The sequence below is a fragment of the Sminthopsis crassicaudata genome, chromosome 5, assembly GCF_048593235.1.
Source record: "Sminthopsis crassicaudata isolate SCR6 chromosome 5, ASM4859323v1, whole genome shotgun sequence".
NCBI classification, from domain to species: domain Eukaryota; kingdom Metazoa; phylum Chordata; class Mammalia; order Dasyuromorphia; family Dasyuridae; genus Sminthopsis; species Sminthopsis crassicaudata.
Genome location: NC_133621.1, coordinates 200,320,595 through 200,346,336, shown reverse-complemented (window position 1 = coordinate 200,346,336; position 25,742 = coordinate 200,320,595). Strand labels below are relative to the sequence as shown.

General features: G+C 37.0%; 2 protein-coding genes across 6 annotated transcripts in view; one reads left to right on the top strand and one right to left on the bottom strand.

The window, feature by feature from the left end:
- FBH1 (F-box DNA helicase 1) overlaps positions 1 to 11,659 on the bottom strand; it is an 83,373-nt gene extending 71,714 nt beyond the window's left edge. Inside the window, exon 1 of one of the 5 annotated variants that reach the window (XM_074269434.1) lies at positions 11,527 to 11,659. Coding sequence is in view for 3 of the 5 variants with exons in the window: in XM_074269430.1 (XP_074125531.1) it covers positions 10,965 to 10,968 (4 nt within the window). In the remaining 2 variants the exon portion in view is untranslated. Of the gene's footprint in view, positions 1 to 9,891; positions 9,986 to 10,964; positions 11,106 to 11,526 lie in introns of those variants that run through there. The other 4 variants (XM_074269433.1, XM_074269430.1, XM_074269432.1 and 1 more) reach the window with 4 other exon arrangements.
- ANKRD16 (ankyrin repeat domain 16) overlaps positions 11,317 to 25,742 on the top strand; it is a 35,870-nt gene continuing 21,444 nt past the window's right edge. Inside the window, exons 1-2 of the mRNA XM_074269435.1 lie at positions 11,317 to 11,675; positions 17,313 to 17,533. Coding sequence (XP_074125536.1) covers positions 11,317 to 11,675; positions 17,313 to 17,533 — 580 coding nt within the window. The remainder of the gene's footprint in view (positions 11,676 to 17,312; positions 17,534 to 25,742) is intronic.

Genomic DNA, 25,742 nt, shown 5'->3' with positions numbered 1-25,742 from the left:
AAAAGCATGAAAAAAGGTTCACTTTAAGAAAGCAGCCCGGCTCTCCAAAGTCTTCTCCCCCCTCCCCCTCCCGCCCTCAGCTGTGAATCACAGCACATTAGAGAAACTAAAAGATGTTTTGGTAATCATTATCTCTCTCTCTGAACAGAAATGGCTGACTTTAGGAACCACTCTGGCCCACATTGGCATTCAGGATAAGAGCCTGGAAGTCATTTTTACTGACACAGATGTTGCTTGTGAAAAAATGTATGCTTTTCTCTTTGATAAAATCCAATATCCATTCCTACTAAAAACGCATGAGAGTATAGGAATAAATGGACTATTCCTTAGAATAGTCAGGAGCATATATTTAAGACCATCAGTAAGCATAATATATAATGGAAATAAACTGGAACCTTTCCCAGTAAGATCAGGAGTGAAACAAGGTTGCCCACTATCACCATTACTATTCAATATTGTATTAGAAAAGTTAGCCTCGGCAATAAGAGCCGAGAAAGAGATTCAGGGAATTAGAGTAGGAAATGAGGAAATCAAACTATCACTCTTTGCAGATGATATGATGGTATACTTAGAAAACCCCAGAGATTCTAATAAAAAGTTATTAGAAATAATTCACAACTTTAGCAAAGTTGCTGGGTACAAAATAAATCCACATAAATCCTCAGCATTTTTATACATCACCAATAAATTGCAACAGCAAGAGATACAAAGAGAAATTCCATTCCAAACAAATGATGAGAGTATAAAGTATTTGGGAATCCATCTACCAAAGAATAGTCAAGAATTATATGAGCAAAATTGCAAGGCACTTGAAACAAAAATAAAGTCAGATTTAAATAACTGGAAAGACATCGTGGATAGGCTGAGCGAATATAATAAAGATGACAATACTCCCCAAACTAATCTATTTATTTAGTGCTATACCAATCAGACTTCCAAGAAACTATTTTAGTGACCCAGAAAAAATAACAACAAAGTTCATATGGAAGAATAAAAGGTCGAGAATTTCAAGGGAATTAATGAAAAAAAAGTCAGGTGAAGGTGGTCTAGGTATACCTGATCTAAAGTTATATTATAAAGCAGCAGTCACCAAAACCATTTGGTATTGGGTAAGAAATAGACCGGTTGATCAGTGGAACAGATTAGATACAAAGGACAAAAAAGGGTACATCTATAGCAATCTAGTCTTTGACAAACCCAAAGATACCAATATTAGAGATAAAAATTCATTATTTGAAAAAAACTGTTGGGAAAACTGGAAATTAGTATGGCAGAAATTAGATATGGATCCACACTTAACACCATATACCAAGATAAGATCAAAATGAGTCCAAGATTTAGGCATAAAGAATGAGATCATAAATAGATTAGAGGAACAGATGATAGTTTACCTCTCAGACCTGTGGAGGAGGAATTTATGACCAGAGGAGAACTAGAGATCATTATTGATCACAAAATAGAAGATTTTGATTACATCCAAATTAAAAAGTTTCTGTACAAACAATACTAATGCAAACAAGATTAGAAGGGAAGTAACAAATTGGGGAAATATTTTTACAGTTAAAGGTTCTGATAAAGGTCTCATTTCCAAAATATATAGAGAATTGATCCTAATTTATAAGAAATCAAATCATTCTCCAATTGATAAATGGTCAAAGGATATGAACAGACAATTCTCAGATAATGAAATTGAAACTATATCCACTCATATGAAAGTGTTCCAAATCTCTACTGATCAGAGAAATGCAAATTAAGACAACTCTGAGATACCACTACACACCTGTCAGATTGGCTAAGATGACAGGAACAAATAATGATGAATGTTGGAGGGATATGGGAAAACTGGGACACTAATACATTGTTGGTGGAGTTGTGAAAGACTCCAACCATTCTGGAGAGCAATCTGGAACTATACCCAAAAAGTTATCAAACTGTGCATATCCTTTGATCCAGCAGTGCTACTACTGGGCTTATATCCCAAAGAAATACTAAAGAGGGGAAAGGGACCTGTATGTGCCAAAATGTTTGTAGCAGCTCTTTTCGTAGTGGCTAGAAACTGGAAGATGAATGGCTTGGAGAGACTTACATGAACTGATGCTGAGTGAAATGAGCAGAACCAGAAGATCACTATACACCTTCAACAACAATACTGTGTGAAGATGTATTCTGATGGAAGTGGAAATCTTCAACATAAAGAAGATCCAACTCACTTCCAGCTGATCAATGATGGGCAGAAACAACTACACCCAGAGAAGGAACACTGGGAATTGAATGTAAAATATTAGCACTACTGTCTATCTACCCAGGTTACTTATACCTTCGGAATCCAATACTTAACGTGCAACAAGAAAATTGGATTTACACACATATATTATATCTAGGTTATACTGTAACACATGTAAAATGTATGAGATTGCCTGTCATCTAGGGGAGGGAGTAGAGGGAAGGAGGGGAAAATCTGGAAAAATGAATACAAGGGATAATGTTATTAAAAAATTACTCATGCATATAAACTGTCAAAAAATTGTAATTATAAATTAATAAAGAAAAAAAAAGAAAAAATGTATGCTTTTCTTTAAAAAATAATAATCTTTAGAAGGGAAGCAATAAACTGGGAAAACATGTTTACAGTCAAAGGTTCTGATAAAGGCCTCATTTCCAAAATATATAGAGAATTGACTCTAATTTATAAAAAATCAAGCCATTTTCCAATTGATAAATGGTTAAAGGTTATGAACAGACAATTCTCAGATGAAGAAATTGAAACTATTTCTAGCCATATGAAAAGTCATTATTAATCAGAGAAAAGCAAATTAAGACAAATCTGTGATACCACCTCACATCTCTCAAATTGGCTAGAATATCAGGGAAAGATAATGTGGAATGTTGGAGGGGATGTATGAAAACTGGGACACTGATACATTGTTGGTGGAATTGTGAATACATCCAGCCATTCTGGAGAGCAATCTGGAACTGTGCCCAAAAAGTTATCAAACTGTGCATACCCTTTGGCCCAGCAGTGTTACTACTGGGTTTATATCCTAAAGAGATGTTAAAGAAGGGAAAGGGACCTATATGTGCAAGAATGTTTGTGGCAGCCCTCTTTGTGGTGGCTAGAAACTGTAAACTGAGTGGATGCCCCTCAATCGGAGAGTGGCTAAATAAATTATGGTATATGAATGCTATGGAATATTATTGTTTTATAAGAAATGACCAACTGGACAATTTCAGAAAGGCCTGAAGAGATTGACATGAAATGATGCTGAGTGAAATGAGCAGGACCAGGAGATCATTATATACTTCAACAACAATACTGTATGATGATCAATTCTGATGGATGTGACCATTTTCAACAATGAGACGAACCAAATCAGTTCCAACAGAGCAGTAATGAACTATATCAGCTATACCCAGCGAAAGAACTCTGGGAGATGACTGTGAACCACTGCATAGAATTCCCAATCCCTCTAATTTTGCCCGCCTGCATTTTTTATTTCCTTCACAGGTTAATTGTACACTACTTCAAAGCCTGATTCTTTTTGTACAGCAAAACAATTGTATGGACATGTATATATATTGTATTTAACTTATACTTTAACATATTTAACATGTATTGGTCAGGCCTGCCATCTGGGGGAGTGAGTGGGGGGAAGGAGGGGAAAAGTTGGAACAGAAGGTTTTGCAATTGTCAATGCTGGAAAATTACTCATGCATATATCTTATAAATTAAAAGCTGTAATTAAAAAAACAATAATCATCTTGCTGTGATTAGAAAATATATATTCTGGGTAGAGATGAAATAAATCAGAGGTAACAGGCAAAACTGCCTCTAGGCCTTGTATCATTATCGTCCTCTCACATGACATGATCTATTTTGCTGGTCAGAATTAGATCCCCAGCAGCCACTAGCAGGTTCTTAGTGGCTCAAGTGACAGTTCCTAAACCAACCAAAGACATCAAGACTTGCAGTACAGTTTTGTTCACCCAAGTACAGGAGTTTTCCTACTGTCCCTGTGCTAGATTTCTAAAAATGCCCACCTACTCATCTCCAAGGATGAGAGAAATACTATATGCACTGGGCAGTGTGATACAAGTTTATGGATGCATTGAACATTTCTATACTTGCTTTTTGTTACCTGATTGTATTATTATATTCTTGCTTTTTCTTAATATTAAAGTTTTCAAGTTTTATTTTTTATTCATGATGTCATAGTGATTGGACAATTCTCTAGCTTAAGCTTAAATTCTCTAAACTATAAATCATTACCATAGTATAATCACTTTCTCAGCACTCTTTGACTCCTTTTTTCAAACCTATTTATAGCATCTCTTTTTATGATAACAAAGAATTGGAAATTGTTGGTATCTCCATCAACTGGGGAATAGTTAAAACAAATTGTGAGACATGATTGGGATGGAATATTATTGTGGTATATAATAAATAAGAGGATGGCTTCAGAAAAACCTGGCAAGATTCATATGAACTGATGCAAAATGAAGTGACTAGAACCTGGAGAACATTGTACACAATAACAGTGACACTGAAATATGCACAACTGCGAAAGACTTAGATACTATCAGCAATACAATGATAGAAGACAATTCCAAAGGATTTATCTAGAAAACAACTCTAGAGAAAGATTTGATGGAGTCTGAATGCAGACTGAAGTACACTTTTTTATACTTATTTTTCTTGGGGTTTTTCTAGTCTTTTCTTTTGCAACATGGGTAATATGGCAATGTTTTGCATAACTGCACATGTATTATTTAGTTGTTTCAGTGGCTTCCAACTCTTTGGAACTTCATCTGGAGCTTTCTTGGCAGAAATACTGGAGTGGTTTGCCATTTTCTTCTCCAGCTCATTTTACAGATGTGGAAACTGAAGTAAACAGGATTAAGTGACTTGCCCAGGATCACACAAATACCTAAAGTCTGAGGCCAGATTTAAATTCAGATCTTCCTGACTCCTGCTATTTTATTCACTTGGTCACCTAACTACTACTGCACATGTACAATCTATATTAAATTGCCTGCCTGCTCAAGAGGGCAGGAGGGAGAAGACAAAGGGAATTTGGGACTCAATTTTTTTTTTAAAGAATATTAAAAATTGTTCTAAAACATAATTGAAGAAAAAATGAAATGTTTAAAAAATATATATGTTTATATTGTATAAAGACACACACACACACACACACACACACACACACACACACACACCTTTAACAGAAGTTCAAAGCATGTGTACAATTTACTACTCCCTAACTATCCCCTATGCTTTCCTGTTCCCTAGCATGGTATGACTTCCTTTCCATTCACCTTACTCAAAAAAAAAAAAAATCCAACCTAGATTTTACCTTTCCAATTCCTAGCCCAATCTTCAAGGCCCAACTCAAATTTTCTTTCTAAGATGAACTCTTTCCAGAACCCATAAGCAAAAAGCAATTTCTCCCTCGTTATTTGTATACAAGTTATCTTTTTAATCCAGATTATAAATTGCTTGAAAGCATGACTTGTATAGAATAAAATTATAAAATGCTAAAATTGGAATGGACTTTAATAGATTTAATTTTGAACCCTTTTATTTACATATAAGAAAAAAGTGTTCCAAAACAAGTGATATAATAATGTCATCTGGTCAGTAGGTGGTAGATCCAGATCTAGAACTCAGTTTTTAATGCCTTTTTATTCAGTTTTACCAGTAGTGGCGAACATGATATGGTGGATTGGAAACTTATCTCAAAGTCCAAGAACAACTCCATTAAAGTATCATCTCTGACTCACAATGTCCATAACCAAAGGTAAGTCATTTATCTTAGTGGTATTCTGGGCAATTCTCTAAGACTCTAAAATTGCAGACAATATATTCATAGCTGACGTTTCCTCATCTGGGACTTCCTTCTATCAATGAAATCATAAGTCTAATCCTAACTCCCTATCCCAAAGTTATTATTAGCAACAACAATACAAATTCACATTTATGTAGCATTTTAAACTTTTATTCATCTCTGCATCTACCCTAGTGCTAAGAAGAGTGACTTATTGATAGATGATGCTCAATAAATATTAAATTGACATGAATTAATACATTTGCATAAATTAACAGACTAGCTAGTTGTCTTAGAAATTAAAAAACAATCAAGGAGGATGTATATACACAAGTCAACAAAATGTTGATGGGGGGTGACAGAGGATGGGAGCTTTAGGAGGCCTGAAGCTGGAGTGCAAAAAAATCCTGCTCAAGGGTAGAGGCTTCTAACTATTATGAAGAAACAACACAAGACGTGGGGACAGAGACAGTTAAAAAAAACTATCTTTATGGAGCTTTGGGGCACAATGGAAGAATTAAACTAGGAATATGGAGTCCCAACTTTGCCACAAACTACTATTTTTAGCCAAGTCATTTCTCCTCCAAATTTCTTTATCTATCTCATTTTGTAAAATGAGAAGATAAGATTGTTATTCAGTTTCTGACTATGAGATCCTGTGTGGGATTTTCTTGACAAAGATACTGCAATAGTTTGCTATTTCTTTTTCCAGTTCATTTGACAGGTAAGGAACTGAAACCAACAAGGTTCAGGGTCTTGCCTAAGGTCACTGCTAGTATCTAAGGCTAGTTCTGAACTCAAGAAAATTAGTCTTCCTGACATCAGTCTATTTGCCTGCACAAAGGATCAGATTAGATCATCTCAAAAGTCCCATCCAAAAGCCTCTTTGATTATCTACTTCACAGTGACTCCTTATGGGCAAAATAGTAATAATCTATTTACAGACAGTTTACTTCCACGCATTATCTTGTTTGTTACTCATATATCTGTGAGATAAACAGGGAAAGTTACAATTATTTTCCTTCTACTCTCAGCAAACATTTATTAAGCACCTACCACAGACTCTGTAATAAATAGCTGGGGGTACCTAGGAGGGAAAGCTTACACTCTGATGAGGAAAGTAATACTATCATAATGACAATGGTTGTTGGTGAAGCCTAGGTCTCCTAGCTTGGTATTCTTTCATTATACCTACATCAATTCTTTCACATTTATTACCTTTATACAAATAACAGCTAGCAAATATAAAGATTTTTAGATTTGCACATGTATTTCATTTGATCCTCAAACCTATAAGATGGATGAATTTATTATCCCCATTTTACAAATGAGGAAATTAAGGCTTATCGAAACTAAGTGACTTGCTTAGGTAACAAACTTTGCAAGTTAGGGGGGATCTAATTTGAACTTATCTTCCAAACTCCAAATCCAGGACTCATACCGTCTTTACCAGCCAACAATGATTCCAGGTCTACTTCATCCAGCTACAGGACCTCTCCTGAGCACCAGTCCAGCATTATCAACTATCTATTGAACATTTTGAACTAGATGTTCCATAGATATGTTGAACTAAGCATATCTTTAAAAATAAATAAATAAATAATTAATTCACTATCAACTCATTACCCTCCCCCGACTTACCCTTCTTCCGAATTTCTAATTTCTGTGAAGAACCCCTTCATCCTCCCAGACCCCAGAGTTCCCTCATTCCCTTACCCTATCTAGCTAATCAGTTGCCAAATCTTTCATCTCCACAATTTCTCCTGAAATAATCCCCAATTTTCTAATTATGCAGCTACCACCCTAGTTCAAGTTCTCCACACCTCTATGGTAAACTACTGGAAAAAAAAAAAAAAAACCACTAATAAGTTTCCCCATCTCAATTCTCTCCCTACTCTAATCCACCCTTCACAGTTGGTAAAGTGATTTTTCCTAAAGCACAGATCTGCCTTCATCACCCTTCTACATCACTAAAGATAGTCTGCCCTTTTAAACATCTTCTCAATTGGGTCCCTTCCTATCTTTCCCGTCTTCTCATATATTACTTCCCTACACACATTCTGCATTCTTAGTCTTTTTGTTTCAAAAAGACACAAGTTACCCTTTCTCTGGGCCTTTGCACTGTCTCCCATCCCTAGATTACCTCCCTCCTCACTTTAAACTTTCAAGATTCAGCTTCTGAATTCTGAAATACCACTTTCTGCAAAAAGCCTTTCCTGTTCTCCACCCCTACCCTGACAATTCCTTCCCTTCTAAGATTACCTTCCTTCTAGATAGGCAACAAATAAGCACCTACCACAGGCTCTGTAATAACTGGGGGTATCCAGGAGGAGGAGCTTATATTCTAATGAGGAAAGACAAACATAAAAGGAAAGGGAAGGTATTCAATGAGGACAGTGGCTAAGTATGAGGAATTGAGATGAATGATCTGGAACTTTCCCCAAAATTAAAGTTTAAGGAAGAACTCACCAATAGGAGGTGTGGGTGTGTGTGTGTGTACGCACACATGCTGTCACTCCCATTAGAATGTAAGTTACTTGAGGACAGTTTTTTTGTTTGTTTGTTTTTTTCTTTTCTGGTATGCCCAATACTTAGTACAATGCCTAGTACTTAAGTGCTCAATAAACACTTGTATGACATGTTGGGTACATGGGAAAAGACGAGAAATGAGAGGGCAGCTGAACTAGGGCTTGAAGAAAAGAATGGATGTTCCTAAGGGGCCTGGAAAAGGTCTTTCCTGGAGGGGGAAGTTCACACTGTGGGAGGGGTAAGATAAACCAATGGTCCAGCCTATGGAAAGACAATACCTAAAAAAAAAAAAAAAAAAAAAAAAAGATGGTAACAAATCAGCTTGACTATTCAGTAAGCAATAATAAAGATTTTTGAAAAGGAGGGAAGAAAGAGTTTTGGGTTTTTTTGGTTTTTTTCTTTTAAACACAGTAAAGGGAAAAGTGCCCAATTAAAGTCATAAAGTGAAAAATGAATAACTGAACTCAGGTCTCTCCCAAACTTATTTAACTCAATCTAACCAATTATTGAAACCTTCTAATTGAGGGACCGCTCCTTGAACTCAGCAACTTATTCCCAAGTGCCTTCTCTCTCCCTCCCCCTCTCATGGGACAATGAGAAATGGTGTTAGGGAAAGGGTGGCTGTGAGAAGCCCCCCCCCTCTCAGAGAGCAGCAGCAGGGGCAGAAGGAAAGACTGACGAAAAGCAGGGAGAGCCAGGTCCCGGGGACCGTCTAATGCGTCTCTCTCCAACAGACTGGGCTCCGATCTTCGTGCTCTTCTGCTCCTCCCGGCCTGGCTTTCAGTTTTCTAGTATCGGCAGCCCAGTTCTGCCAGACTCATCCCGCGCTTCCCTCAGTCCCGGCGGCCTCCAGGCCCCGCACACCACCCCCACCGGACTCCACCTGGGGGCGGGGCCTAAGCTTGCCAACCGGCATTTTCCGTCCTGACCAGCTCCCCCCCTGGCCATCTTTTGGCTCCCTCCCCCATTAGAACGTAAGCTCCTTGAGGGCAAGATTTTTCCTCTTACACGAGCTTGGATTCCCAGGGCTTAGCTCAAAGTCCAGAACGTTCTAAAAGCTTAATAAGTGCTTGTGATGTTTCTCTCTCGATCTTCCCCTCCACCTCTTCTTCTTTCCGTCCCTCCCCCTCTCTTCTTTTCTCCGCCCCCTTCTCCTTTCTGCCCTCCCCCTCTTATTTTCTTATTTTCTCTCCCTCCCCTCTCTTTTTTTTCTCACATTCCCCTCTCTAATATGTCTTCCCCAAAATCTAGTCTTATATAGAATCAAAATGTTAGGGCCTAAAAGGGCTCCCCCCGCTTTGTTATCTAATCTAAGTCCCTCATTTTACAGATAAGGAAACTCAGAGAGGGAACGTGACTCTTTTAAGGTAACACAGCTCACAGAACTAGAATAAACAAATCCATCCATAGGATGGGAAAGCGGAGGTGTTGTTCAAGTTCTAAGTCTGCCCAACAGGGATGGGCTCGAACACTCTCTCCACCTCTTTCCCCAGCCCCAATCCCCGCCCGCACCCGCAATGAACCCGCTCTCACGGACTTGGGCATTTCGGAGTGTGGCTGCTACCGCCGCGCAGAGGCCTCCTCCTCCTCCTCTTTCTCCTCCTCCTCCTCTGACAGCCCCGCCCCTCGGCCCTTCTCCCCTTCCGCCCTTTCTCCCCTTCCGCCCCTTCGATCCTTCCGCTCCTTCCGGCCTGGTTCCAATCTTCCCAAACCGCTACAAAGTAGAACTCGGAATTCCAGTGACTTCCTCCCTAAAGTCCCACCCCTCGTCCCTAGCAAGTGCAAACAAACAAACTAAACAAAACAAAAATACGCCTATAGACTTAACTGACTCCCTCTAAACCAATACAAATGCCGAAGCAGCCAGCCTATTCAAAGACAAGCCTGGTCTCTTTTTCTTATTCTAATGCTACTCGCAGAAGAGAATCCCTCGGGTTCCTTTTAGTAGAAGGTCCTTAGACCGGACCGATCTTATCTTATCTAGAAGGATCTCAGTGGCAATTCTCTTGTTTTACAGATGAGGAAACTGAAGTTCAGAAAAGTCATTTCACAGATGAATGGATTTCAATCAAAAGGCATGCATTAAAATGTTGCTTAGTATTGAGAAAGCTAAACTTGCAATGAGAAAGGCCTAAGTTTAATGCATTGAGATACTTTGATGCATTGAGATACTTAGCACTTTGTGAAAATCTTTATCAGAAATAGCTCCTTCCCCGGAGACCTTAGAAAAAAATCCAAGAGCTATACGGCACAAATGCAAAGAATTCTTTTCTTTCTTCTTCTTCTTTTTTTTTTTTTTTTTAATTTCCAGTTCCACATTCTCTCCCTCCCTCCCCCCCCCCCTTGCATAGAATTCTGGCTTCTGCCCAGTCTCTTAGTCTCCCCCCCAACATCTTTTGCCTCGTCTGTAAAAAGAGATCCGCCTCTCAAAGGCCTTTGCAGCCTCTTCCCGCTCTAGATCTAAGATCTTAAAATTCTTCTCATCCTTGCTCATCCCCAACAAAATTCACCCTGTTCACACAGAAAGACGCGCACACACTCCCCGCGGGCTGCCTCAAAGTCTTAATGCCCCCTGAGCTTTGACAGCACTAGGTCTTTGGAGACACCTACGCATGCCGGGAGACCGAAGGCGCTGGGGAAAACAGAAAGAGTCAGGACTCTCCTAGGATGAAACCCCGCAAGTCCAGCCCAGGCTTCCAGGAGCAATCCTCAGAAGGTCCAAGGCAGTGCGGAGCAATAAGGGGCGCGGAGCGAAAGAAGGGTCTCGGCCCGGCGGTTCGCTCCCGGGCTCAGCTAGAGCACGCTGGGAGGAGGCGGGCTCTGCCTTAAGGGAGCCGCAGGCGGCGGCGGCGGCCTTAAACCGGGAACTCCCGGTCCTCCGGGAACTCCCGCACCTCCCACGTCTCCTCTCGCCGCGTGCGGCTTCGGAGCCGTTTCAGGAGTGCCAGCCACTGGCGCGGTCATGGCCCGCCGCGGGCGCGGGGAGGAGGCGCAGCCGCAGGAGCGGCTTTTCAGGCTGGTGCAGGAAGGGCGGCTAGGGCCCCTGCAAGAGGAGCTTGGGAGAGCGGAGCAGGGCCGCGGCTGGCGCGAGAAAACCGGGTGCCCGGCCAGGGGGGGCGACACCCTCCTCCATTCTGCGGCCCGGCACGGCCATCGGGACATCCTGGCCTACCTGGTTGAAGCTTGGGAGCTGGATATTGAGGCCCCTAACAGGGACTACAAGCGTCCGCTGCATGAGGCGGCATCCCTGGGACACCGGGACTGCGTGCTGTACCTCCTGCAGAGAGGGGCAGCTGTAGACTGCCTGAAGAAAGGGGACTGGTAGGTGGGGAAGATCTCGATGTGGCCATGCATTAAGCCCTGCCTGAAGGCAGGCTGTGGCTTCGGCGACCCCCTTTATTTCTGTCTGCCTGAGCTGCTAGCTCATCATTCATTTGGGCTTCATCCCCCTTGCGCAACCTTCTCCTAAAGTACAGTGGGCTGGCTGGTACATAAGGCACACAAACGACTGCTCCCCACAATACCTACTGTGGGTCTTATGCAGGCAAAGTGAGTGGGAAAAGGAAAGGAAGCTAAAAGCGTTGCCCTCATCCTTATCCTGGCATTCAAGGGACATAAATCGTGAGAGTAACTGACATTTCTGTAGTCCTTCTAAGAGGAAAGATTACTGGGAAAGATACTTCAGTAAGTACTACAAGTATTATTCCTGTTTTACAGATGAGATCTCAGTTCAAATTCGCCCTTATTAGCTGATCTTGGGTAAGTCATTTAACCTTTTCAGATCCCTCAGTTGTCTTATTTATAAAAATGTAGGTAATAATATATCTTCAAGTTATTGTGAGGAAAGCACATTGAGAACCTTAAAGCACCATACACGTGTAAATTCCTCTAGGTTTGAATTTCTTGGCCAGATAACCACCTTGTTAATCATTTTTTCAATTTACATTTACCTAGAATCTACTCCAGAATTCCTGTGCTATGTCTATGAACTTTTGTGGGGAAATCCTTGACTTCCAGGATTATTCTTTATGTTATAAATCAGGACATAAACAAGAGGCAGCTGAAATATAAAAAAAACACTATAAATTCCTATAAAATGGAAGCACTCCTATAACAGAAGTGTTGAGAAACTACACTAATTAAATTTTGGTAGACATGATTTATCATTTTCATCTCCTAATCCATAGATTGTATGACTGAAACAGAGCAGCATAGAAAATAAAGAGCTAAGCTTAGAGCCACTATCATGCTTAGCTGTATGACTAAGCAAGACTAATCTTTCAGCAAGGCAACTCTCAGGAATGGAACTGACAAAGAAGATGCTGACTTGCAATCTCCCTTCCCTTCTCTCCTCCCCACCCCCTCTGGGCTAGATCTTTTCCTTAAAAAGGTATTGATATTGTCATGAAGACTTAAATGGATCAAGGTTCCCTATATCACTCCCTGGTCACCTGAGTACAAAAACAATAAAAAAAAACTCCAACCCTATTCTGATCCTTGGTTGGCATATCTGTTGCAGGACAAATCAACCAAAGTGTCCTCCATGCATATCCTTGTGAGATATATTTCCTCCTGCCATCACTAAGTAAACTGCCATTTATAACTGTTGAATGATTTACAGATGTCTTATTTTGTTCCAGTATAGGACTTAATCTACCAAGAGATCAGCCTGAGTTCAGGTGAAGCCATCATAAAAGGGTCTTCCTCATTAGGAAGTTCCTTAAACTACTGGAATTACAATATGTAGTTATTGTACATAACTGTGTGACAGTCAAGCAATGCAATAAGAATTTATTGAGAAATTGCTATATACCAAGTAGTCTTTGGAGATGTACAGACACACACACACACACACACACACACACACACGTGAAATAATACCTTCATTCAATGACCTTACATTCTGTTGAAATAGACAACATGTAAATATCTAAGTACAGAATGGATACAAGGGAGATACTGCAGTAGTAAATAGGAAGGGCTCTGACAGTTAAGAGGTGCTTAAGTGTCTCTGGAAGGGAGGGATTCTGTGAGGTAAAGGTGAGAAAGAAAGCCAATTTGCTTGAACCATGGAGTGAAGGAAGGAAAAAGTATATAATGATACTGGTGAGATCGGTTTGGACCAAATTGTAAAGAGCTTTAAATACCAAACAGAGGACTTTAAATTTGATCCTAGAAGTAATATAAGTAGTTCCTGAAGTTTATTGAGTAAGAAAGTGACATTGATTTACACTTAAAGAAAATCATTTTGGCTTTTATATAATAGACTTGAGGCAGGGATACTAATTAGGAAGCCATTAGCTTTGGTGAAAAGTAATGAGGTCCTAAACTAAGATGGTGACTGAATATAAATGAGGGGTTAGATGTAAAGATGAAAATAAAAATAGCAAAATTTTCATAATAGATTGGATGTGGGGTAAGAATAAGGAGTTAAAGATTACACTCAGGTTACAAATCTCTGATATTGTATGAATAGTGATATTCTTGACAGAAATAGGTTCAATGGAGGTAGGAGTTTTAGAAGGAAATAAAATTTTTTTTGGACTTGTTGAGTTTGAGATGTTTATAGGACATTCATTATTTATCCAATAGGAAGTTAGGATTTTAAGACTGGAGTTTAGGAAAAAAATATAGATCTGAGAATCATCTTTGTAAAAATGATAAATGAACCAATCATTAGAAACTGATGAAATCAAAGAGTATAGAGAAAAAAGAAAAGAGGCCCCAGGACAGAGGACATATTATGGTGTGGCCATAGTTAGGAGGAATAATATAGATGTTGGGCCAGCAAAAATAAATAAATAAATAAATTCATTAAAATGACTGGGAGAGAGTAGTATTACAAAAAAAAAATCAATTGAGAATTGAATGCCCAGGAAGAGTGAGCGATCAGCTTATTAACTTTTTAAAAAAACATAGTAAAATTAAGTCATATTTCACAGGAGAAAGGAATTTTTAGTATTCTACAAAAGTTTAAAGCTTTTGGGGGAGTTCGTTTTTTGTTTGTTTTTGTTTTTGTTTTTGGTCATAAGTAGCAGAGAGGTCAAGAAGGATCAGGACTGAGAAAAAAAAATCCACTAAATCTCACATCTCAGAAATCATTGGTAGCTTTCAAGAGAACATTTTCAATTGAACAAATAAAAATACAAACTTCAAGGAGCTGAAGACAACTTTTCCTAGGAGTTTGGTTGTAAAAGGGAGAGGATGACATGATCAAGTAAAGGGTTTTTTATGAATGGGGGAAACTTCCTAGGCTGGGCTGGACTGTTAGTTTACATCAAACACTGGAATTAAATGAGGCACTTGTAGTTTATCTATGAGATAACAAAAGAAGAATGATCCATCACTTGCTTATTTCATATGTCCCTAGAGTAGTGTAGGAAGTGTAGTTGATACCAGCATATAAGCAATAAATCCTAGAATTTGGTACTCAGTCCCTATCTTCAAAGCTATTACTGTGCTAATTTATACTAATATAAACAGAATGTAAGGTCATTGAAAGAAGGTATTATTTCACTTGTGTGTGTGTCTGTACATCTCCAAAGACAGCCTTTCTGTCAAAGGAAAATATTTTCTGACTTTTTCCATAAATATTAATACTTTTAGTGATCATGCAGGAAATTTTAAGAAACAGAATTGTCAAGTGATTGGTGTTTTAGTGGACTCCTGCTTCTGTTACGTAGCATTGCTCAACTGACCCAAGAAGCAATATAGACAAGGAACCTAAAATGTTCCCTAGGTATCTAACCAAAACATGCTATTGCTCAGAATTATGATGGCTTATAGATGGGTAAGGAAATATTCTAGCATCTCTTCATCATTGACAAAAAGGGAACCAGATTACCTATTAATGATCTTCCTATTGGCCACTCCAGGTTTTCCATTTCAAAGACAAATATTGTGAAGTGTGACAAGCTAACTTGAACCCTGGAAGTGACAAAATCAAGCCTAATATACAAAGGAGTACGAACTATTCATTGAAGTAGAAGTGAGCTGCTCTCTCTCTCTGTTAGACACTCCAGGAATTCATACTTAGTTCACCATCTTGATTTAAATTCTTATTAACTTTATTATGCTTTAATCTTTAAGATAACAATATAAACTAAGACTTTGTTATGTGGCATTTGAAGTCCTTTCCTTTTTTTTTTTTTAGATTAATTTTATTTTATTCTTTTATTAATTTTATAATTATTTATAATTTTTTGACAGTACATATGCATGGGTAATTTTTTTTTTTTACAACATTATCCCTTGTATTCACTTCTTTTCCAAATTTTCCCCTCCCTCTCTCTACTCTCTCCCCTAGATGACAGGCAATCCCATACATGTTAAATGTGTTACCGTATATCCTAAATACTATATATGTGTGTAAAACCAAATTTCTTGTTGCACGCTAAGAATTGGATTCCGAAGGTAAAAGTAACCTCTGTAGCATGACAATAGTGCAAACAGTTTACACTCAATTCCCAGTATTCCTTCTCTGGGTGTAGCTGTTTCTGTCCATCATTGATCAACTGGAACTGAATTAGATCTTCTCTATGATAAAGATATCCACTTCCATTAGAATACATTGAAGTCCTTTCCTTATGAAGATTTAAGGAGATCATTCATTCCCCAGGGTAGTAATTTGATAGATGGATTAAGGTTGTTGTATGTCTTTCTTTCTGTCTCTTTCTCTAATGACTAAGTGATATGTCAACAATATTTTACCATAGTAAAACACTGGGTCTCAAGGTCTCTGACCTTTTTATAGCTTTGTTAAACTTGTTCTGAGAAAACAAAGCACAAAGAGTATATTTAGCCATAGAAGAGGAAGAATATTCAGGGTAAAGAAGGGATGTTGGAATATCTAGAATATATCTTTGAGCAGAATACAATTCTCTAGTGCCTATGTTGGAGATTCTTGTATATGTACCTTTCTATTCTAATTCAATAGTCCAGTTCCTTATTTTAACTTTGTCAATCTGTATTTCAACTGGATTTCTTATAAACAACATTTTGATGGAATATGTTTTCTGATCCATTCTTCTGTTCTCTTCCAGTTTTATGATTAAGTTCATTCACATTCACATTTATGATCCTTTATTGTTTATTTCCCTTCATCCTAATTTTGTTATGCTTTTTCTTCTCTTTATTCCCTATACCCAAAGCAAAGGGTAGTGAGAAAGGAGTGTGTTCAGCACTAGCACACACTTTAGGCTGCAGACCCAGCACCACCTGTGCTGGGACATTTTGATCCTGTGTTCTGGGGTCAGAGAGAAATAGTTTGGACTTTCCCTTACTCCTCCTCTATGCCTCATTACACAGCTTCAGGCCCCAAACCAAAATGATATCTAGAAGGTCCTGTACTGGATCTTCCTAGTCAGGGCCCTTCATAGTACATGCAGTCCTCTGCCTGTCTTCCTGTTCTGAAAGGAGCTAGAAAGAGCTCCAATCATCACTTGGTCCAATACTTTTCCTCAGTCTTTCTTGGAGTAGATGTGGGAGAAAATCTATCTATACTATTTTTTCTAACTCTGCTTCTTTCCTATATTCTTGTACTGACTGACTGCTTCTGGCTCCTGGCAAATATTGCAAGTTATTTGAGGGTAAACAACCATCTTACTTCAGTGTTCTGGTACATCTTTTACTTTGCCTTGGGGATATAATAAACGAGCCCCAATATACTATTATTCTTGCCAACAATTACGCTACTACCTTTGTTTCTAGCTTAGCGCTATTGAGGTCAGAAGCAGTCAGTGCGAGCTCTGTATCATAGCCCTTCTTCTCCTTGTTATTTTCCCACAGTCTACAAAGGTGCTAATAAAGGCCACAGGCTTTTATTCTACTGTTTCCTAGTTGTTTTAATCCTTCTAGTTTCCCCTATCAGTACAAAAAATGTTAGTATCTGGCAATTGTCAAGCAGTACTAATGGTTAACTATTATTTAGCCTAATAAGTTTCTCCTTGATGGCTTTAGGACTCCTCTGATGATGGCTTGCACTAGGAAAAACTTGGAAGTGATCCAGGACCTTGTGGAGCATGGGGCCAATCCAGTCCTGAAGAACAAAGACGGTTGGAACAGCTTTCATATTGCCAGCCGAGAGGGTGACCCTGTGATCCTCCAGTACTTGCTGACTGTTTCCCCAGCTGTCTGGCAGACAGAAAGTAAAATCAGAAGAACACCTCTACATACTGCAGGTATGGACCATGGGCTGTTAGAGTCCTGGATTTCTAGCCAAAAGATAGGAGCTCACATGCTGGGGCTGCCGCTTCCTTCCTGTGTGACCTTGATCAAACCATTTAGCCTTTTAGTTTCCTCCTATGTAAGAAGGAAATTATCTCTGAGGTCCTATTTAAGTCTTTAGAGATCTTTATTTCTAGACCTGCACACATGTTGGATTTGACCACTAGTTTTTGCAGGCTAGATTATAATTATATAACATATATATATAATATAATTATAATGCCATATGGTCAGTACTACATAAGATACTGAAATGGCATGTGGTTCCTGCTTTCATGGAGCATAGAACTTAGTAGGGAAATATCACATACGCATACAAATACACATATAATTATGCAATAAAAAAACAATCGTCAACCGTGTCATATCTACTGACAAGCTGGAGCCCCCAAGCTGTGTTCTGAGGACCTCTTCTCTTTTCAGGCTATACTATTTCACTTAATAATATCGCGAGCTCCAGTGGATTCAATTATCATCTTTATGCAGATGTTCTCAGATAGCCCTGTCTCCCAACCTCCAGTCTCATATCTATATAAAATGAAATGTGCTTGGTGTACAATAGATGCTATATAAATACTTATTTCTTTTCCTTTTTATTCCTCACAGCAACATTAGATATCTCCAACTAGTGGTCCTGTATACATCTTAAACTCATCATATCTAAAACTGAACTTATTATCTTTCTCCAAAAACTTCCTCTTCCTAATTTCACCGTCATTGTCAAGGGAACCATCCAATCATCAAGACTCAAAATCTCATGCATCCTTGACTGCTTATTCTCTCTCACTTCCCATATTCTATCTGTTGCTAGCTCCTATTATTTTTGCTTGATTATATATCTAGTAAACCACATTCCTCACACAAGATACTCCATCTCCAAATGCTGACAATTTTCACTGTTTCCCCTGTTAGTAATAGTAATAGTAGAACTATCCATTTTCATTTCTATGTCTTTGCACCTCCAGTTTTCTTCAAATCTCAGGGAAAGTCTTACAGAAGGCAAGATGTGAACAGAAGCATACAAGAGGGAATGTAGGACACTGTGCAATAGACAGTTAAATTTTAGCTGTAGCATAGCATGTGAGAAGTTAACAAAATATAGGGTATTAGATTGGGGTATCCTAATGATAGAGAATTTTGAACTTTATTTAGTAGCTAATAGAGATCCACTGCAGGGTTTTGAGTATTGAAGTGACATAATCAGATCCATGTTGAAGGAAGATGAATTTAGATTTAAATTTAAATTAATTAGATTAATTTAGATTTAAATAACTGCTTGAAAAATGATAGGCACTCAATGAATACTAATTGAATCAACTGTTATTGATTAGTAATTAAAGTATTTGTTAAAGTCATTGGAGTAAATGAGACCCTTATTTTTTACTCCACCACTAATACAAATCAAAAAAGGTAAAATACAGGATTAGGTGACATAATAAGGAAAAGGGGTATGTAATAAATCCTGATTTTGAGTTTGAAGAAACCTTGGTAGTCATTTAATCTATAACATTCTGCTGAGTGAAATGAGCAGAACCAGAAGATCACTATACACTTCAACAACAATACTGTATGAGGATGTATTCTGATGGAAGTGGAAATCTTCAACATAAAGAAGATCCAACTCACTTCCAGTTGATCAATGATGGACAGAAATAACTATACCCAGAGAAGGAACACTGAGAAGTGAATGTAAATTGTTAGCACTACTGTCTATCTACCCAGGTTACTTATACCTTCGGAAGCTAATAATTAATGTGCAACAAGAAAATGGTATTTACACACATATATTGTATCTAGGTTATATTGTAACACATGTAAAATGTATGGGATTACCTGCCATCGGGGGGAGGGAGTGGAGGGAGGGAGGGGATAATTTGGAAAAATGAATAAAAAAATAAAAAAACTATAACATTCTCTGCACATAAAAAAAAACAAAAAACAAACAAACAAACAAAAAAACCAACAACTGAGGTTAAAGGAAGAAAATCAGGAAGAGCTTAAAGTTTTTCAAGGAAAAGAAAAGAGCTGAAGGATTTTCATAGTATTTTGACAATTAACTAATTTCATGAAAATAATATGAAAGGTAGTTATTAAGTCAAGACAAAAGCATTTATTATGTTCCAGGCACTGTGTTAAGTGCTAGGGCAATAACACAAAACTAGTCCACGTCCTTGAGTTTACATGCCAATGGAGGAAATAGGAACAAACAATAGACAGTATAAACTGGGTGTAATCCCAGAGGGAAGGCACCAGGAAAAGTTTCTTGCTGAAGCTGATACTTAAAGGAAGGCAGGGAAGACTCGAAGCAAACATGAGAGAATTCTAGGCAGGCAAGACAGCCAGCAGCCATGCCCAAAGGTAGGAAGGAGTCTTGTTTGAGGAGCAGCAAGGAGACCAGTGCCTCTAAACAGCAGAGTAAGTGGAAGGGAATAAGAGAAAAGGAAGGAAGACGTTCAAAGCTAGAGGATTTTATCTTGGATCCTAGAGTTAATAAGGAGGCCTGGGAGCTGTTTGAATAGGAGGTGTGTGATATTATCAGACCTGAGCTTTAGAGAGATCAGTTTGACAACTGCGTGGAGAATGGCTTAGCTCAAATAGTGGCTTGAGGCAGGTTAATGCAGTATCTTAGATGAGGAGGACCTCTACCATAGTGAAGAGGGATATATAGGATAGATAGGAGAGATATAACCAAAGCAAACATGACAGGAGTTAGTGATAAATTAGATATAGGGAAGGAAAGAGAATGAGTAGTGAAAGGCCAAGCTTGCAAGCCTCGGTAAATGGGAGAATAATAGTATACTCTACAGTAACAAGGAAGGGAAGAAGAGATTTGGACGTGTGGAGTTTAAAATGTCTATGAGACACTCAGTTAAAGATGCCTAATAGGCAGTTAGAGATACAAAATTGGAGGTCTGAGAATCATTTACATGGAAATGAAAATTTAAATCATGAGAACAATAAGATTATTAAATTAATAAAATTAAATAGTAACAGAGAGAAGAGTATGGCATATAATATAGAGTTGGAAATGTGTTTTATGCCATGTGCTCATTCAAAAATTTTCCCATGATTGTTCATTGTCTACAGATATATTTCAAATTTCTTAGCTTGGCATTCAAAGACTTCCTTAATCTAGCCCCAGCTTTTCTCTCCAATGTTAATTCCCTCCTTCTTACCTGATCTTAGCCAAAAGGCCAAAAAGAAATAGTTCCCTTTATTTTCAAATAATAATTACTTTGTTCCAGCAAGACTAGTCTATTTATTGTCTCCCTCTATACCTTGCTCATGATTGCTTTCACTCCTTTATGCTTTTCCTCTATCTGAAGTTAACTAAATTAACTCACTTTTTTTCTGTAGCTACCTAAAGCCTATCTATCCTGCAAGTGTTAAATCTTAACTTGGTTAATTTAGTGTTAAAACTATGGAATTAACTGTCCAGTACAATATTATCTAATTTTTGTTGGTTCAAATGATGAAATTAGGTTGTTGTAGTGTCTGTTAAACTATAACTGCTGAGATTCATTTCATAGCATCTGGCTTGTGGTAACTATAACCTCATATATATATATATATACACACACATACATATATATATATGCATATATATATATATAAGAGTATATAGTTTTTACCTCTTAGAATTTTGGAATTACAAATGCATTTACAGTTATACTCTGAAAATACAAATTATTAAATATTATTTATTATATGCATATACAACTATATTATATTAACAAGTTATTTTATATTATATATTAGTTATATTAACAAGTAAGACCTTGATAGGAATTTCTGAAGATGGAGAACTAATGTTTTTCCCAATTCCTGTGACTTCTCAAACCTCTCCAAAAGAGAAATTATCCACCAAAGATAAAACATTTTCAACTGTATCCATGATCTAGAACATTCAAAACCTAAAAGAATTTTTTAAAAGCATGAACTGACAATCACTAATGCTGAGCTCACCTAATACATCTTTCCACTTCCATACTACCAACAATAAGGTTGCATGATCCGAAACCAAGTGCAGACATCCCATCTATATAGACTATAGAAATTTGCTTTATCAGCCACAATTCCCCAGGTGCAAAAGTCAGCCAGCAGAGCCAGAGCCAGGGTGGACCATTCTGTAGTAACAGTGCAGCTCTCCACCAATCCTAAGAGAAAGAGCACAGCATCCAGTTGGGGCAGTTCTAACCACTCAAAAGTCACTTGGGACAGATATCTAGACTGATAAGCTATGAATCATGGAAGGAAGCTGAAAAACACTTTAAGAGGCAGCTCCTAAGGTAACTACCATCAGAGGAGATAGAGTCAAAACGGGAAAATTGGAAAAATAAGGGAAAAAAACCCTAAAATTACCAAAAAGTTCAGGAAAAAGAAAGCTCAAAGACCTTGAACATAAATAAATGAACAGGAAAAAAAGTCACAAAAGAAGGAAATAATGGCTTCCAGATTTAAATGTAAATGCATTCTTTATTGTTCATAATGCAATTAAAGTAGAAATTGGTTCAGGGACCACAAACAAATGATACAAACCTAAATGGGGATTTAACAATGAAATCTTAAATAATGAGTAGGTCATAGAATTACAGAAAAAATAACTACATGAAAGAACATGAAGATAAAACAACATACTAGAATTTGAGGGATGCAGATAGGGCAGTCCTCAGGGGAAAATCATATCCCTATAAATTTATATTAACAAAATAGAAAAAGAGAGGGTTAATGAACTGAATATACATTTAAAAAAAATTTTTTTAATTCAACAATCCTAAAACAAACAGAAAAGAGGGTATATATAGAGAGTAGACATATTCATTCTAAAAATTAGAGTGGAGATAGATAATTTAGGGGAAAAAACATAGAAATGTAAATAAAACTAAAAACTGGTTTTTTGAAGTCTTATAAAATTAATAAATCCTTACTTATTCTAATTTTTTAAAAAGTAGAAAATCAAATCAATAAAATCATAAACAATGTGAAATTACAGCAAAACCAGAAGTTAAAAAATAATAAATATATACATAAATATATATCATGCACAGTTATATGCCAACAAAACTGAGAACATAAAATGGAAAATTATTATTTATATTATTTATATTAAAAATATAAAAGAGATGAGCAGGACCAGGAGATCATTGTATACTTCAACAACAATACTATATGATGATCAATTCTGATGGACGTGGCCCTCTCCAATGATGAGATGAACCAAATCAGTTCCAACAGAGCAGTAATGAACTGAACCAGCTACACCCAACAAGAACTCTGGGAGATGACTATGAACCATTACATAGAATTCCCAATCCCTCTATCCGCCTGTATTTTTGATGTCCTTCACAGGCTAATTGTACACTATTTCAAAGTCTGATTCTCTTTGTACAGCAAAACAACTGTTTGGTCATGTATACATATATTGTATTCAAGTTATACTCTAGCATATTTGATATATATTGGTCAACCTGCCATTTGGGGTAGGGGAGGGAGGGGAAAAAATTGGAACAAGGGGTTTGGCAATTGTCAACGTAAAATTACCCACGCATATATCTGGTAAATAAAAATTATTAATTTAAATAAATATATAAAATACGCAAAATATCAGAAGAGTAGAGAGAGATTATAAATAACCCCATCTCAGAAAATTAAATAGATTTAGCTTAAAGGAGTAAACGAATTTTAAAATGCCTGATCCTGATGGATTCACAGAATTAACTTTTAAAGAACAGTTAATACCCATATCTCACAAATTATAAAACAGAGAAAGAAAGCATTTTTATCTGAGTCTTTTTATAGGACAAATATGTATTTTTTTTAAATTTATGGAATAAAACAGGATTTCCATAGCATAGTAGAATAAAAAGATGATTGTACATGAAATTGCAAATCTGCTATACTAAATTTGCAATTCCTTTCAAATATACAACAAAATTATGTAAATTTCTTTTTTTCTTCCCCCACCAACCCTAGCCATGGCTATCATTAGACACAAATAGGTTTATTTATTTATAGATACAGATATATAACTATTAAATACATATACATATAATTATTCTGTATATATTTCTATTAGTTCTTTCTCTGGATGCAAATAGCATCTTAATATTTCCTTTAGAGTTAACTTGGGTATTTATAATAGACAAATAACTTATTTGCTCAAAGTCATTCTTAAAACAATATCGCTATTATTATATACAATGTTCTCTCATTTCACTTTTCATTATTTCATACAAATCTTAACCTGTTTTTCTAAAATCATTGAGCTCTTTTCTTATAGCACAATAGTTATTCCATTACAATCATATATCACAACTTGTTCAGCTGTTCCCCAGTTGATGAGCATCCCAACAATATCAAATTCCTTGCCACCATAGAGAGCTGCTATAAACATTCTAAAACATATAGATTCTTTTCTTTTTTCTCTTAATCATCTTTGGAAATAGACCAAGTACAGAGAAATGTAAATTAAGACTACTCTGAGATACCACTACACATCTGCCAGATTGGCAAAGGTGACAGGAAAAAATAATCATGAATGTTGGAGGGGCTGTGAGAAAACTGGGACACTGATGCATTGTTGGTGGAGTTGTGAAGGAATCTAACCATTCTGGAGAGCAATTTGGAACTATGCCCAAAAAGTTATCAAACTGTGCATACCCTTTGACCCAGCATTGCTGTTATTGGGCTTATATCCCAAAGAAATACTAAAGAAGGGAAAGGGACATTTGTGGCAGCCCTTTTTGTAGTGACTAAAAACTGGAAAATGAATGGATGCCCATCAATTGGAAAATGGTTGGGTAAATTGTGGTATATGAATGTTATGGAATATTATTGCTCTATAAGAAATGACCAGCAGGATGAATACAGAGAGGTTTGGAGAGACTTACATCAACTGATGCTGAGTGAAATGAGCAGAACCAGGAGATCATTATACACTTCAACAATGATACTGTATGAGGATGTATTCTGATGGAAGTGGATATCTTCAACATAGAGAAGATCTAATTCAGTTCCAGTTGATCAATGATGGACAGAATCAGCTATACCCAATGAAAGAATTCCTGGAAATGAGTGTAAACTGTTTGCACTATTGTCTTTCTACCCAGGTTACTTTTACCTTCTGAATCCAATTCTTACTGTGCAACAAGAAATTCGCTATTACACACATAATTGTATCTAGGATATACTGTAACACATTTAAGATGTGTGGGATTGCCTGTCATCTAGGGGAAGGGGTAGAGGGAGGGAGGAGAAAATTTGGAAAAGAAATGTGTACAAGAGATAATGTTGTAAAAAAAAAAAAATTACCCATGCATATGTACTGTCAAAAAAATTATAATTATAAAATTAATTTTTAAAAAATTAAAAAAACTATAATAAAAAAGAATAATTTGGCTGAATCAAAAAAAAAGGGGGGGACAGGAAAGGATGCTATAATATTAATTTTTAGAAAAAAAAATCAAAAACTATTAAAAAAATACTTTAAAACATTTACCCTAAAAAAAAAAAAAAAAAAAAAAAAAAAAAAAAAGGAAATAGACCAAGTAGTGGTACTGCTGGGTCAAAGAGTATAACTAGTTTAATAACTTTTGAGCATAATTGCATATTGCTCTCCAAAATCATTAGTAGAATCATTTCACAATTCTACCAAAAATTAATTGGCATAATAATATAGTATTAATACCTAAATCAGGGAAAGGTAAAACACAGAAAGAAAACTATGGACCACTCATAAATATTAACTCAAAAATTTTAAACAAAATTTTATCAAGCAGACTACGGAAAATTATCCAAGAAGTCATTCAGTATGACCAAATGCACCTTATGTTAGGGGTACAAAGATGTTTCAACATTAAGAAAATGATCAGGGGCAACTAGGTGACACAATGGATAAAGCACCAGCCCTAAAGTTAGGAGGACCTGAGTTTAAATCCAGTCTCAGACATTTGACACTTACTAGCTGTGTGACCCTGGGCAAGTCACTTATCCCTGATTGTCTCATAAAAATGCAAACAAACAAAAACACCAAAAAATGTAATCAACATAATTGTATTAAAATCCTAAATATCCAAAACCATGTGATCATCTTAATAGTTGCAAAAAACCAAAAAGCTTTGACAAAGTACACTCTTTTATACAAAAATAAAAACACTGTTAAGA